At 36.8% G+C, this 14,166-nt stretch overlaps 1 protein-coding gene across 3 annotated transcripts in view; it reads right to left on the bottom strand.

Annotated features, from left to right (window-relative positions):
- ANTXR2 (ANTXR cell adhesion molecule 2) overlaps window positions 1–14,166 on the bottom strand; it is a 155,023-nt gene that overhangs the window by 129,266 nt on the left and 11,591 nt on the right. For all 3 annotated transcript variants that reach the window (XM_047855990.1, XM_047855989.1, XM_047855991.1), the window contains exons 4-7: window positions 5,459–5,540; window positions 4,896–5,003; window positions 4,691–4,759; window positions 3,862–3,942 (exon numbers count right to left, since the gene is read on the bottom strand). In XM_047855990.1, coding sequence (XP_047711946.1) covers window positions 3,862–3,942; window positions 4,691–4,759; window positions 4,896–5,003; window positions 5,459–5,540 — 340 coding nt within the window. The remainder of the gene's footprint in view (window positions 1–3,861; window positions 3,943–4,690; window positions 4,760–4,895; window positions 5,004–5,458; window positions 5,541–14,166) is intronic.

Below are 14,166 nucleotides of genomic sequence, written 5' to 3'. Positions count from 1 at the left end.
AACAACCCAATGAAATAGAATTGTCCCCATTTGACTTGATGAGAATTTTAGAAATCAGAGAGATTACACTTAGGAAGTACACCAGGCCACATAGCTAGACAGTGGCAGAGTCAGAACTCATACTCAGGTCTTCCTATTCCCAATCTCAGCACACCTTTCCATATTCCAAATTATCCTATCCATTACTGCAAGAATATTCTTCCTAAACGTTCTCAGCTATCATATCAATCCCATCCCCAAACTGCTCCTCCATCATTCCCCAATTACTTATGAAATAAGTGCCAATTCCCCATTCAAACACTTAAGAGTTTCCAGAATCTGGATCCAGCCTGATATCCTTCATATCCCTCCATAATCCAAGCCAGGCCACACACTGCCTCCTGTGCTTCAGCCACTCAGCCCAGGTTCTTTCTGAAGTTCTGTGTTCCTTGTTTCTAATTTACTCCAACTGTCAGAGCACAGTTCAAATTCCACCACCCAAAGTCTTCCATTACTTAACATATCCAAACTTATCCCACCCTTCTGTTAACTTTACTCTAGCCATATTGGCATCTTAACACAAATTGCATGATAGGATTCCTTTTTATCACCTAGAGTGACTCACTGAAGTTTCCCGCCTCCTTGTCTGCGCATTTTGCAATTCCTGCAAGGGGAAAACCATATTCCAAACCCCAAGTTGTCATTCTTCAAACTCCTTTAGAAACAGAGAGTTTGTCTTATTTAAGTTTATGTCCCTTCTTCTGAGCTTAACAGTGCCGTAAGCATGTTCGAGCTCAATAAATGAATGAATGAAAGAATAAATTAGATAATGGGGGGGGAAAAGAGGTGAACAAGAGGAAAGTTTTACCAGCATCTACTTGAGACAATAATGAATTTTAAACCTTAATATCCCTAATTAAGATTGGAGATTAAACCCATATTCCAAAAAATGTCACATATCACGTTTGCCTAAAAGTCTAAAAATTTTGAAATGATTCATTCCATTCCAAATTAAAACATTAAAATGATTTTCTGAATCAAGTAAATCTTAGAGAAGGTATTATATTGTTAACATGCAAAATGTTCACAACAAAGGCCTTTTTCAGTCCCTTGCTTTTGAAGTTACAGAAGACAGTACTGCTACAGAGCTTCTTTTTTTTTTTAACTACAGGAAGGAAGGCTCCAAAATGAAACACCTATCCTTGCTGATCAAGAAGTGGATTTTAGACAAACGATGTCTTAACAAAACGTGATATACAATAAGGGACCAGACCATCTAGATCACTGGATTTTGGTGGGCAGGCGAGAGGGGATTGAGAAAGCAAGAAAAACACATTACATTTTTTCTCAATTAAAGATTAACTTCAAAAAAATTCATTCATTGGCAATAAAGCCAGATGTATTTGAAGAACTTCTCGCAGGAAAAAGAAATTATCTCTCAATTTAACTAATATTTTGCCTTCAAAGTACCAGACATGTGGGGGCACGTGGGTGGCTCAGTTGGTTAAGCATCCAACTTTGGCTCAGATCATGATCTCGTGGTCTGGGAGTTCAAGCCCCCTGCCGGGCTCTGTGCTGGCAGCTCAGAGCCTGGAGCCTGCTTCAGATTCTGTGTCTCCCTCTCTCTCTGCCCCAGCCCCACTCGTACTCTGTCTCTTTCTCTCTCTCCCTCTCAAAAATGAATATTAAAAAAAAAATCAAAGTACCAGACATCTGAAACAGTTAAATTTTCTAACTTTTTACATTTGCTTAGCTTTGCATAAATACATTTCACAGCACAATTTTGTCTACTAGTTTGGTAAATCATAAAGAATAAAGAGATCGTCTCTTCTCTCTGCCCTTACCCTGAAATAGATACAGTATATTTGTTTTAAATACCAAATATAATTTTTTGAAGATAACATGGTACTTGTTCAGTATAAGGTGCAATTCAAATTTAAGGCAGAATTATAGCTTTTGTATATTATCAGAGATGAGGCAATCTCTGCCTTGAAGAGAGAGAAAGTGTTTGAATTGCCTTAAATTTCTGCAAAGTAAGCAAAAATCCCAAGCTATCATCATGTTGATAAAAATCTCAACCATTAGTGAGATTAACTTTGGTTGTGATGACTCCATTTGTCCCCCTGTCAACTCTGCCATGTTACTGCCAGGCTTTCCCCAGAGGTTGGCTTCCCTGAGGAGAATTTACTCCTCCTTTAGTGACAAAATAGCTGAAGTGGAACTGTATTAAAATGAACGCTATACCCATCGGCCTCCACCAGATGAAACTCAAGAGGCTTTGTTTGCTTTGTGTAAAATAACACAAGTCTTTCTAATTTCATGCTAACTCTTTCCACATAACTTACTCAAGCTAAAGTCCATCAAGAACTCCAGGCCAGAAAGACTGCAGTTAGAAATTCCATTCTAAAGTTTCTCCAATACAAATAAAATAAATGAAGTTAAACAAATAAAACAACAACTGTATCTTCTCTGGTTGTCAACTACTAATTTCCTACAGGAGAAATATGCAGTCATAGCCCATAAGCAAAGAGTTTTAAAAAACCAATTAGTCTTTTGAAGTGAACCTTTTTTATACAGAGAAAAAAATTCCAAATAAAATAATCCAGAGAGGTCTTCTCTCCTTTCCAGTATAATTATAAAAATAACTGCAAATTCCCAAGCACAATGAAATTCTATTTAAAACACAATCTGCTGGTTTGTTTATTTATAGGATCAAATTATCCTCCCTTTTGCAATGACCATGCATATTTCTGTATTTTAAAACAAATCACAGTTGCAGAGTATTTACCTTGAATCCAAGTATAAAAATATTTACTGTTTTTTACATTGCAATTTTTTCTAAATACTAAGCATAATTAAACTCCTAAAATAACAAAATCTCTGTTCCGTTCTGTATTTACATTCGGCCTGCCCACTAGAAGTACCGATACGTGATAGAACCAAATCATATTTTTTTCTTTGGAAAGTTCCATGAGTGAGGGGGTAAAAAAAACTCGCATGCTACTTAAAAACAAAATCAATCCATCTCACTCTGGTTGTGAAACACATGAATGATCTTTAAAGAGAAATTTTAAAAGCCAGAACGAAACATCCAAAGACACTGAGTTGTTTCCCCCCACCCCACCGCCCTTCAGTAAATACCTAAAGATTAAAGGAAAGGCTCTAGCTTAGAGACTATATATATTACTCGCTTCCATTTTAGGATGGTGTTTACCAAAATATCATAAATACTTAATAGCAACTGTTCCTAGTGCTTCTAGCAAAAGGCAGTAAAATGAAACATAAACCTCAGCAGTGAAAGCCTAGGAGTTTTGCTTCACATTTCATCATCCCACTTCCCATCATACTCTTTAGGGTAGCCTCGATTCTAACGATCACCAGAGACAGAGCAACTGAATTCCAAACAGAAATATTATGAGCTCCAGTGAAACTATTAATCATTAAAACGGAAAGAACAACAACAGCAGTCAAATACTCGGCCGCTGGGGCAAGGTGCCTGACAGCCACGAAACACTGTATTTGGAGGAGGGAGAAATCACACAAATTCCAGTCTAAATTTTTATTTTATACTTCCTCCATAAATCCTATAAAACTTATCAAGACAGTGAGGAACTCCACGTTCAAAGGATATAAGGGTCTCAGGCTGTCTAAGATCTTAAACTTGAAATCACAAGCCCAGGCTCACCGAGTTCAACATCTAAGAATCAACACCAAATCTCGCAAACAAAATCTCAGATCTTCCGAATTATGCTGTGTTCACAGTACCAAACAAACTTCCTTTTTAACACAATGACTACCTGAACTGGACATCAAGATTACTGCCAACATTTGTAAAATGTATCTAAAATTATGAGCCTTTCTTACTCCCAGAAAAATACTCACAGAATTAATTATTCCTTTAAGAGCTTGAAATCCGCCTTTGACAGGGAAAACTTGTTCCTTGGAATCGGCGATTCTTTCCAGCTTTAGTAAAAGGAGGAACATTTAATTAACGGGTAGTTGAGACATACAAGATTTTATACACTTCATTATGTTTCAGTTATGTTCATCTGAAAAATTACACTACAGATTAATTCACCGGGGTAGCCTGTCAGGAATTGAAGGAGACGGCACCAGTGTCATTCTAAATGTATCACAATGAAATGATCAGCCACAGCCCCTTTACATTGGCCCCAAGTTTGAATCTCAAAGCAGTGCAGAGCTCTGCTAGCTGTAAATGCCATGAGACACAGGAGTCCTATGTCACATTCAACCAAAAGTTTAAATGCAAAGTCATCTTGGTGAGCAGAAAAAAAAAATTAATATATAAACCCTCAAAACTTAATTAAAAAATTTTGTTTTCCCAAATCCCTGCACTCCTAAGAGTCAAGTTTTCAATCAAACTAAAATACCTCTATAAGACTGTCATAATAATCCTGTCAGTTGAGTTCAAGAAGGAGCATTCATGTTATTTTAATCCAAATGTATATCCTACAATATTAGTTCCTTCAAATCAAATGAATCGTCATGAAATTTAGAGTTTTGTTTTCAGTAATGAAACCTATCAAAACTAGACATGACTGATGCAGCTTTCAAGACATAGGGCCACCTTATAGAAAACCTTTGGCAAATGGTTAGCATCACAGTAAGTCATCAGTGAAAAAAATTTGATAAGCTATCCTTAGGACAATTATGTAATTTAGATTAAAGTTTGCAGATCTGTTGTACTCACTTGAGCTTGTTCAAAGTCCAGGACACCAACACAATAAACTCTAGCGCCAAATGACCTGGATATCTTTGCCTATGGAGAGAGAGAAAGACAGAGAAAGACAGAGGGAGAGAGACAGAGGTGAATTATCCAAATATCAGGCTATCCATACAGAGACACACAGCAAAATACACTGGGGCATAAAGAACAGGTCCAGTTCAATACTCACCTCTCTCTCTGCATATGATGGCACCAGACCGTCCAACTTACCATCTGTCAGAGCAATTATGATACTGGAGGTTTTTAAGCCTCCTGCTTTCTGAATTTGTTCATTTGCCTGAAAATGAAGAATAATTATCCAACTAAGAATTTTAACTTTTAACCAGTATGCTCCATCAAGCTGAATTTAGGAGTCTGACAAAATCAAAATATTATAGACTGACTTTTAAAACAGGGTATTTTGGGTTAACTATTTTATTTGAAATGTGCATATATTCACAGTATAGAGTAGTTACTATTGGGTTTAAAGGAGATAAATTTTAAGCTTTGATTGACTAGTCTGAATGTAATCACACAGAAGATGAAAAATTCCTTAAAAAGCAAAATGCCATCCAAAGTTTTCTTATCACCATGGTAAGTCAGTCTCATCCTTAGAATAACAAAAGCATGTTTAAAAACTTTTAAAGATAAACATGTAATGGGGCCTTTGAGTTTTACTAGAGAGTTACAGTTTATTGTATTACAGAATAAGAAAACATTCTCCCCTATGCTTATAAATGTAAAAGAACTTACTAGCTTTAGTCCCTCGTGGATGTATGTTTCTCCTACTGGACTAACATGTTTTAAATCCTCCAAGCCTTTACTAATCTTGCCCCTGAAAAATAATGCATTATAACATCAAACAAAAGAAAAATGAGCAAAGATCACAATAAGCACTTATCAAAAAACATGGCAGTATTACAACTCAGGTTTCTTCAGTAAGAGGAAAGAACATGGACCTTGAGGACAGATAACTTCTCATACTTTTCGCTATTTTAGTTAAGTATTTAATAGCATTTATATTTTAACTACAAAAAGTAAAAGTACTGATGATGTGAAACATCTTGAAAAATCTAGAGATATTCTAGGCATTTTTGAACTGAGAACAGATAACTTCTATTGTATTTTTTACTAAATGTTAAAACAGTTTCCTTCATCCAAAATAAACAAGGACTGAGTAGGTCAGCTGAGGTGAAAAAAGCCTTTCTGAAGCACTTAACCACTTCCCTACACGTTGAAAATTTTCTTTGTTATTTGCAAATTTCCAAGGCACATTACTTAATCCTTAACTTATAGAAATCAACCTTCTCCATTTTTGTTTCCAGAGTCAAATATCTCAGAATCTAGTCATTTTTGTAATATCTCACCCATCCGAACACTGGACAGCTCATTGTCTTGAATACGGCAGGTAGTAATACATATTTGATGAACAAATGAAAGAATAAATGGGTAGATGGGTGGATGGGTAGATGGATGGATGGATGGATGATAATGGATTCTTGCAAGAGGCAGTATAAATGAAAAAGATGAAAAACTATAGAAGAATCTTTTCCATCATGACTAATTAGTGTTCCAATGTGGTATGTCTAAATGAAGTATGACTACACTATTAAGAGCTATTTTATGTGTATTAAGTAAGAGAAGACTCCTTTTTCAGGGTTTTTTAAATACAGGTTCCAAAGACCCCTTGAAAAATAAAGAAATTGTAAGAGTCATATGAGATAAATATAACAACTTTACAAAAACAATCTGAGATAAACTTAAAATTTCATTTAAAAATTTTAAGTTTAAAAGACCAGAAGAGAGATCTTAACATATTGTTTTCGAAATTTTAGTTTTTAAAAAGAAGCGAAGAAAAATACCTTTCTAAACAGAAGAGCCTTGCAATGGTAAACTGAAGTATAATACTTTTTTTTTAATTTTTTTTCTTTAATGTTTGTTTTTGAGAGAGAGAGAGAGAGAGAGAGAGACAGAGAGAGATGGGGGGTAGGGACAGAGATAGGGAGACACAGAATCCAAAGCAGGCTCCAGGCTCTGAGCTGTCAGCACAGATCCCGACACGGGGCTCAAAACCACAGACCATGAGAACATGACCTGAGCTGAAGTCAGACGCCTAACCGACGGAGCCAGCCAGGCACCCCTGAAATGTAATACTTTAAATAAAACATGAAGAGCACCTGCACTACTAAGAATGATAGATGAAAAATTAATTATAAAAAGTGAATTATCTGAACATCAAGGAACTACTGGAGTCATACATAAATGTGTGTGTGTGTGTAATACACTATTTAAACATGTCAGAAATAGTAAAAAAAAAAAAAAAAACACCTTACGCAGCAATGTTGTATGTCAAATACTTGAAATAAATGAACCATTTACCAGAGCTTCAATCATGTTTTAAAAGTAACTTCTTGATTATATGTTGATATGGCAATGAAAATTATTATCAGACAAGTTTTCCATCTCAAGAAATGTTCCAAAAACACAAGACAACTTTCAAAGTTTGATCTTAATCTTCTTCCTTCCTGATTCAGTCATCTCTTCCTACCATCTCTGTCTCTCTTAATACCTGGTTTAAAATCACCCTATTCTGGGGGCGCCTGGGTGGCTCAGTCGGTTAAGCGGCCGACTTCAGCTCAGGTCATGGTCTCGCGGTCCGTGAGATCGAGCCCCGCGTTGAGCCCCGTGCTGACAGCTCAGAGCCTGGAGCCAGTTTCAGATTCTGTGTCTCCCTCTCTCTGCCCCTCCCCCATTCATGCTCTGTCTCTCTCTGTCTCAAAAATAAATGAACATTAAAAAAAAATTTTTTTTAATAAAATAAAATAAAATCAGCCTATTCTGAACCTATCTTTAATTTAATCACACTCTTTCTTGTAAGGTACCGCAAATAGACCCTTGTTCAACTTTTACTTTAAAGAATACTTTGGCTCTCAAAAACATTCTACTTCGAAATAATGTAACTAATTTAATTTAACTGAATCTCATATTTTAACTTCTCAACTAGAATGCAGGTTTACAGTGGGCTATCACTGTGTCTATCATTTATAATGTACCCCCTTACTCTGCACTTACTGCTTATTATAATGCCTTTTTTTAAAATTTTTTTTTAACGTTTATTTATTTTTGAGACAGAGAGAGACAGAGCATGAATGGGGGAGGGTCAGAAACAGGGAGACACAGAATCCGAAACAGGCTCCAGGCTCTGAGCTGTCAGCACAGAGCCCGACGCGGGGCTCGAACTCACGGACCGTGAGATCATGACCTGAGCCGAAGTCGGCCGCTTAACCGACTGAGCCACCCAGGGGCCCCTATAATGCCTTTTACAAAGTAAGTGTTCAATAAGTGTTTCAACCTGTCCTAGGAAAAAGATTTCTAATTCCACAGATGATGGAGTAAATCACATAATTTATAAGCTTGTTTTACCTAAATATTTATGTTTAGTGTCTACAGAAACAACTTGAAGCTGATGCTGTCTCAATGCGGACAAAAACCAACTATTTGATGCTTCCCAGAAATGAGTGGTAGCATGGCCTCAAGCATTGTTTGCTACCAAAAAGGAAATGAAAAAGAAAACTGAAATTTAAGTTTACACAGATTCTGCAAGGTAAAAATCACCCTCTCCATTCAGCTTAGATTCACTTCACCTTTTAATTACTTCTAAGCACCAGACACCAGACAACAGCAGCAGACAACCCTAAGTTAAATGCACTTGCCCAGTGTGGAATTCACAGCTTTTTTGGAAGGGATGTCTCAGCTAGCTCATTTCATTAGAAGTAGAGTGCCCCTGGCTTTTCTATCCATACCCACACATGATACCATAACATTCTACATAGCACTGAATTCCATCATTCCTTTTGCAGCCGCACTGTCCCTAGAGGAAAAGCGTTTCTTGCCCACAGTCAACATCAACACACATGAGCCCTGGTCTTATCTCCTTCCAGTGTAACCACACAGTCTGTCGGCCTCTACTGCATCAACAAGTATCACTTTAGGGGGAAGGAAAGCTAAAACAAGACAGGGCAGATCTCAGGGCTTCAAAAAATCCCAAGCCACTAAAAAGAAGTTCTAAATTTGTCTATTCGTAAACAGCTAATTTAGGGGAAAGCAAATGATGTTGAAGGTTAAAAACAGGACTCATTCATCTACACTAAGACTTGAAGAAGACTCTTAAAAAAAGGCAAGTGAGGAATGATAAAAACAAAAAAATATTTACACATTACAAAGCTCAAATCTCACAGCATCTTAGATCATCCTCACCAAGTTTGGTTTTAACTTTAGGTCTTCAACTACAGGAAGAGAGATACCAAAACTACTTTGGTATTTGTTGTGAAGCGGTAGTCAAGGGCACTGCTATCATAACACATAATGTCCCCTATAAGGTCTCGAGGCAGAAGTTTCTTGTCATCCCTGAGTAATCGCTACATACTTCCTCCATTCTGCTAACTACAACTACGTGAACTGTTTCTTGCCCTGATTATTGGGAAGCCCACGGTAAATTTCTTACTCATTCACAGAATTCTGCTACGCTCCTATGATTACCCTATTGCTACATCCTCTTTCGCAAGATCTTAACTTTTCTTTTCTTTAAGTTGTTATCTTTCTGCAATGTTATTATGTTCAGTGACGCCTCAAATATTTTTTGGAAAGAGACTTGAGACAAGTAAAATGGGACATTAAAGCTCGATTTTTTTGTTGAGAATCAGGGGGCCAAAATGTATAATCAACTCTTTCTTTTTTATGTTGTAATTATACTGATTAGAGAGAGAAAGAGAGAGAGGGACAGGGAAGAAAGGCAAAAACACACGGACTCATTTTTTAAATCTATAAAATAACACTTTCCACTCTGTTAGTATCTTTCAAATTTCTCTGCTGAGTAGGGAAAGGAAGAGATAAAAGGGAAGGGAAAGGACAAAAAGACATGAGAAGGAAAGGAAACACAGCAACTACAGCTGCCATATAATGTGCTACATCAATGGCTTTTCCCCACGCATAGAACACTTTGGATTTTGAAAAGTGTTCAAGATGTCATAACTAAACATAAATATATATTGTAAATAGGGGCATAATAAAATGGTTGGCAGAGAATTCTAACTTGCCCAACTAACACAATTGAGGCACATTTTTTTTTTTATTTTAAGTAACTTTTACCTGTGACTAAGGACATTAGGTTCATACAGTATACCTGTATGGTAATTGAACTTTGCAGATTTCAAAGCTCTTTCCAGATTTTAGTCAATCTATATCCCCCTGCTAAGCACCCACCGCAAGTGAACACTGAATCTATGTGGTGATATGAGGAGGGCTCACAAATAGTCCACACACATCTCTACAGATGCACCTTAGTTCTCCACCGTGGCTGTACCCTGGGATCAATGATGGGCTTAAAAAAAAATCTCTTCAGGGCTCTAACTGAAGAGATTCTAATTTACTTGTTTTGTGAAAGATTTGGGTATTTTTTAGGGGCGCCTGGGTGGCGCAGTCGGTTAAGCGTCCGACTTCAGCCAGGTCACGATCTCGCGGTCCGGGAGTTCGAGCCCCGCGTCGGGCTCTGGGCTGATGGCTCAGAGCCTGGAGCCTGTTTCCGATTCTGTGTCTCCCTCTCTCTCTGCCCCTCCCCTGTTCATGCTCTGTCTCTCTCTGTCCCAAAAATAAATAAACGTTGAAAAAAAAAATTTAAAAAAAAAGATTCAGGTATTTTTTAGAAACTCCCCAGAGCATTCTCATGTGCAGCCAGAATTAAGAACTTCTAATCTAAACTAATTTAAAAACCTTTGCATGTTATTGGAATGCTCTTTTCCTTAACTATTTTGCCAGTCAGTCCTCTACTGAAGGGGCTGGGGGGTACCTAGGATAATCTTTTAAATTGTACAATATACTTTCTCAGATGGTACAGCTTACAGCCAGAGATAATACAGATTAATTCCAAGCCCTATCTTGTTTCTTCATCTGTAAAATAGAGGTGAAAATATCTACCCCATGGGGCCATTGTGAGGATTCAGTGGCACATAAGTACTGAGTAAGCTGTAGCTACTATTGTCGTTAAGTTGATATTAGTCATTTCCCGTGTTAGTAGGATTTTGTTCACCCAGTCTACTTTCTCCTTGATTCTAAGGAGAGCTCACCCAGCAAACTGAGAGTTGAACATTTTGATATAGAAACCAGAAAGGAGGAAAAGGAAAAAAAAGAGAGGAAAGAGTTATAGTGAACTCCTGGAAAGAAGTTAAATGGGAAGCTATGTAATGAGGTAGGAAGACTCAAGGATTAGAGCAAATTAAAAATGAACTGCAAGTCTGGTTCTGCAACTAACGAGCTATATAATACCAGCAGTTATTTAATCTCCTGGAGCTCAGTTTCCATATCCATAAAATGTAAATAATAATGCCTGCTCCAGTTAGGTTTTCATTCGTTCATTTTATACGTATTTATTGGGTGTCCACTATGATATTTACAACATAATGTTATTTGGCACCTTTGAGCATTCGAAAGGAAGTAAGTGACTGGTCAGAGAGGGTATTAGGAGAGAGACAGGAGAAAGCAAGTGACTAGCACCCAAAACAAATCCTCTTCATTATAGTTTCTCATTTTCATTGCTATGTTACTCTTCTGGAAAACCTATCATATAATGCATATGTATATGTGTTTGGTACAAAGTGAGTGCTATGTAGACATTAGTTATTATTCTCTTATCACATAATGTGTCAGGGATGGAGTGGGGTCATCCACAAGCCAACCCTCAATTCTTTCATTATGCCACTCTGCATCAAATAATGAATGTAGCATACAGGTCAAGCAATGGGGCCTTGGCCTCAGTTCCTAGCCCCAATGCCTCTTAGTCTTGCAACATTGGGTAAGTTATGTAACCTCTCTAGTCTTCCATTTCTCCCACCTGAAAAATGGGGGTGATGGTAGTACTTACATAGTAGAGTTGTTATAAAAATTAAAGATACTATTATATGTAAAACACTTAGTATACTGCATGACACATAAGTATTCAATTATCAATACCAACTTTATGTCTATTCACTGTACTATCTCTTTATCCATAAAAGAGAACATAAGCTTGAATTAATCAGCTTTGTTAGTCATGGTTTATAAGCCTCATTTGAGAACTATCCCTTTAATCGTCCCTGATAAAACACACCATTTTAAAACTGTACATTAAATCACACGAACTACAAATCATATGCATAAGGTTCACTATGGCTCTTGAGTAAACAGTCAAATACCAACAATCTCAAAATGTTCTTCTTTTACAGCACAAACTTTTAAGATATTTTTTTAAATTTTCAGTCATTTCTAATTAATAAAACTTCCATCCTCATGTTGTATTAGAAAGTATTTCTGCATATTGTTAATTATTAAGTCCTTGAGAGTTTAAATTTAATAATACCATACAAAATCATGGAGATAAAGCAGAATGTTCCAATCTATTCTAACATAATTCAAGAAGGACATAATGGTAATATTAAAATAACAAAAGGGAATGTATTAATGTTGTTAATAAATATTTTAATATAAAGAAAACAACAAAAGGAATGAGAGGAAAAGGGTAATAATAAATAATAAAAGTAAAGGACACTTGGCATTTAAAATGACTGAGATGGATTATGGGTCATACTAGAATCTGAAGACTAGCACCAAAATCACCTATCTCATTTGTTATTTTGGTTATATACAAGTTTTATATTTTTTTCTCTAACTTAACATATTTATTTCAGAAGAGATTCATCTTGGAATTTCATTATTACTTTTTATAAAATCCCTAGTAGATAATCTCCAAATATGACCTCTGTCAATTCCTTCCCACTCATGTATGCCCATTCTTCCATCAAGAGATGACATTTATCTCCTCTCCCCTTGAATCTGGTCTACTCCTGCTACCGTTTGGCAATAGAATAAGGTAGAAGTGATGTTGTTGGACATCTAAGTCCAACCTTTAAGAAAACCAGGGATTTTGTTTCCTTCATCTTGTAATGTTTGCTCTTGGAATGCTCTCTCTTGGAACCCAGTTATCATGCTGTTAGAAACTATGCCACATTCAGAGGTCCCATGGAGGAGAATCAAGTTATTCCACTAAACAGCTCTAGCTGAGCTCCAGAATCAACAACCAGCCTCAAACACAAACAAACCAGCCTCTGTGACTACAGCACCAGGTAATACCACATGGGGCAGAGAAACCTCCCAGCCAAGCCCTCAAACCACAGAATCGTTAATGGTAATAAAATTGTTCTTATTTAAGCCCCTAAGTTTTGGGGTGTTTTGTCATGAATCAAAAGAGAAATTGGTACCAGAAGTGTCATATTTCATCTGTGTGGATATTCCCAATTCTTTGATTAGGGCTCAACTCTAAGGGGAACTGTATCTTTGTGGCTTTCAGCTCCATCTTCTGGGCTTTGGTCTTACTTTCTGAGTCATTCTTTTTTCGCAAGTAGACCACGTGTGATTCCTTCCTGCCCATATAAAATTGAAGCCCAGAAGTCTCTCATTTTGAAATCTCTATCTCTTTTAATCCAAGTTGAAAAAAAGCCCTTTAAAAATTTTATGATTGGGGTGCCTGGGTGGCTCAGTTGGTTAAGCGTCTGACTTCAGTTCAGGGCATGATCTCATGGTTTCTGTGCTGACAGCTCAGAGCCTGGAGCCTGCTTCAGATTCTGTGTCTCCCTCTCTCTCTGCCCCTCCCCCCACTCATACTCTGTCTCCATCTCTCTGAAAAATAACACTAAAAAAAAAAATTAAAAATTTTAGGAGATCCCCATGTATCAAATTATGTACATTTTCTATTTTGCACATTACCACCAAAGGACAATGGTCCTTTCTGCTCAACCTCCAATTTAACAATTTTGCTCACTGCCCTTCCAGTTTTCACTATCAATCTCTTCAAGGTCATTTGGCACCTACCTCAGTCACATTTCCATTTTGGCCATAATCAACTACACTAAAATTAGTGGTGTATAAAACATAATTTCTTATTCCTCATAATCCTGTGCATTGAATGGGCAGTTCCTAAGTTTCACACATTGTCAGCTAGGAAGTAGGAATGGCTAGAAGAGTTGAAATGCTTCACTCACATGGTTGGCAAGTCAGAACTGGTGCTGGCTATTGCGTAGCTCAGCTAGGACTGTTGATCATTCTCTTCTCCACATGGCTAGGTTGGATTTCCTCTTACGATGGTGGTCTTGGGGTAATCAAAGTTTTTATATGACAGCTGGCTACTAGGAGTACAAGAAAGGAAACTCCCATGCCTTATTAAGGCTTAGTTCCATGTTTTCATGGGCTGAACTCTATTGGTTTAAGTCAGCCATAGGCCCACACCAGATTTTTAAACTTTATATTTAAATGAATTTATAAACTTCAATATATGTAATTTAATTATGTATTTAAATATGTGTGTGTGTGTATATATATATATATATATATATATATATATATATATATATGTTTGTATGTGTTCTTTACTTAAA

This window comes from Prionailurus viverrinus, chromosome B1 (genome assembly GCF_022837055.1).
Source record: "Prionailurus viverrinus isolate Anna chromosome B1, UM_Priviv_1.0, whole genome shotgun sequence".
NCBI lineage: Eukaryota > Metazoa > Chordata > Mammalia > Carnivora > Felidae > Prionailurus > Prionailurus viverrinus.
Note: the sequence above shows the minus strand (reverse complement) of the source record. Positions and strands in the feature narration are given on the sequence as shown.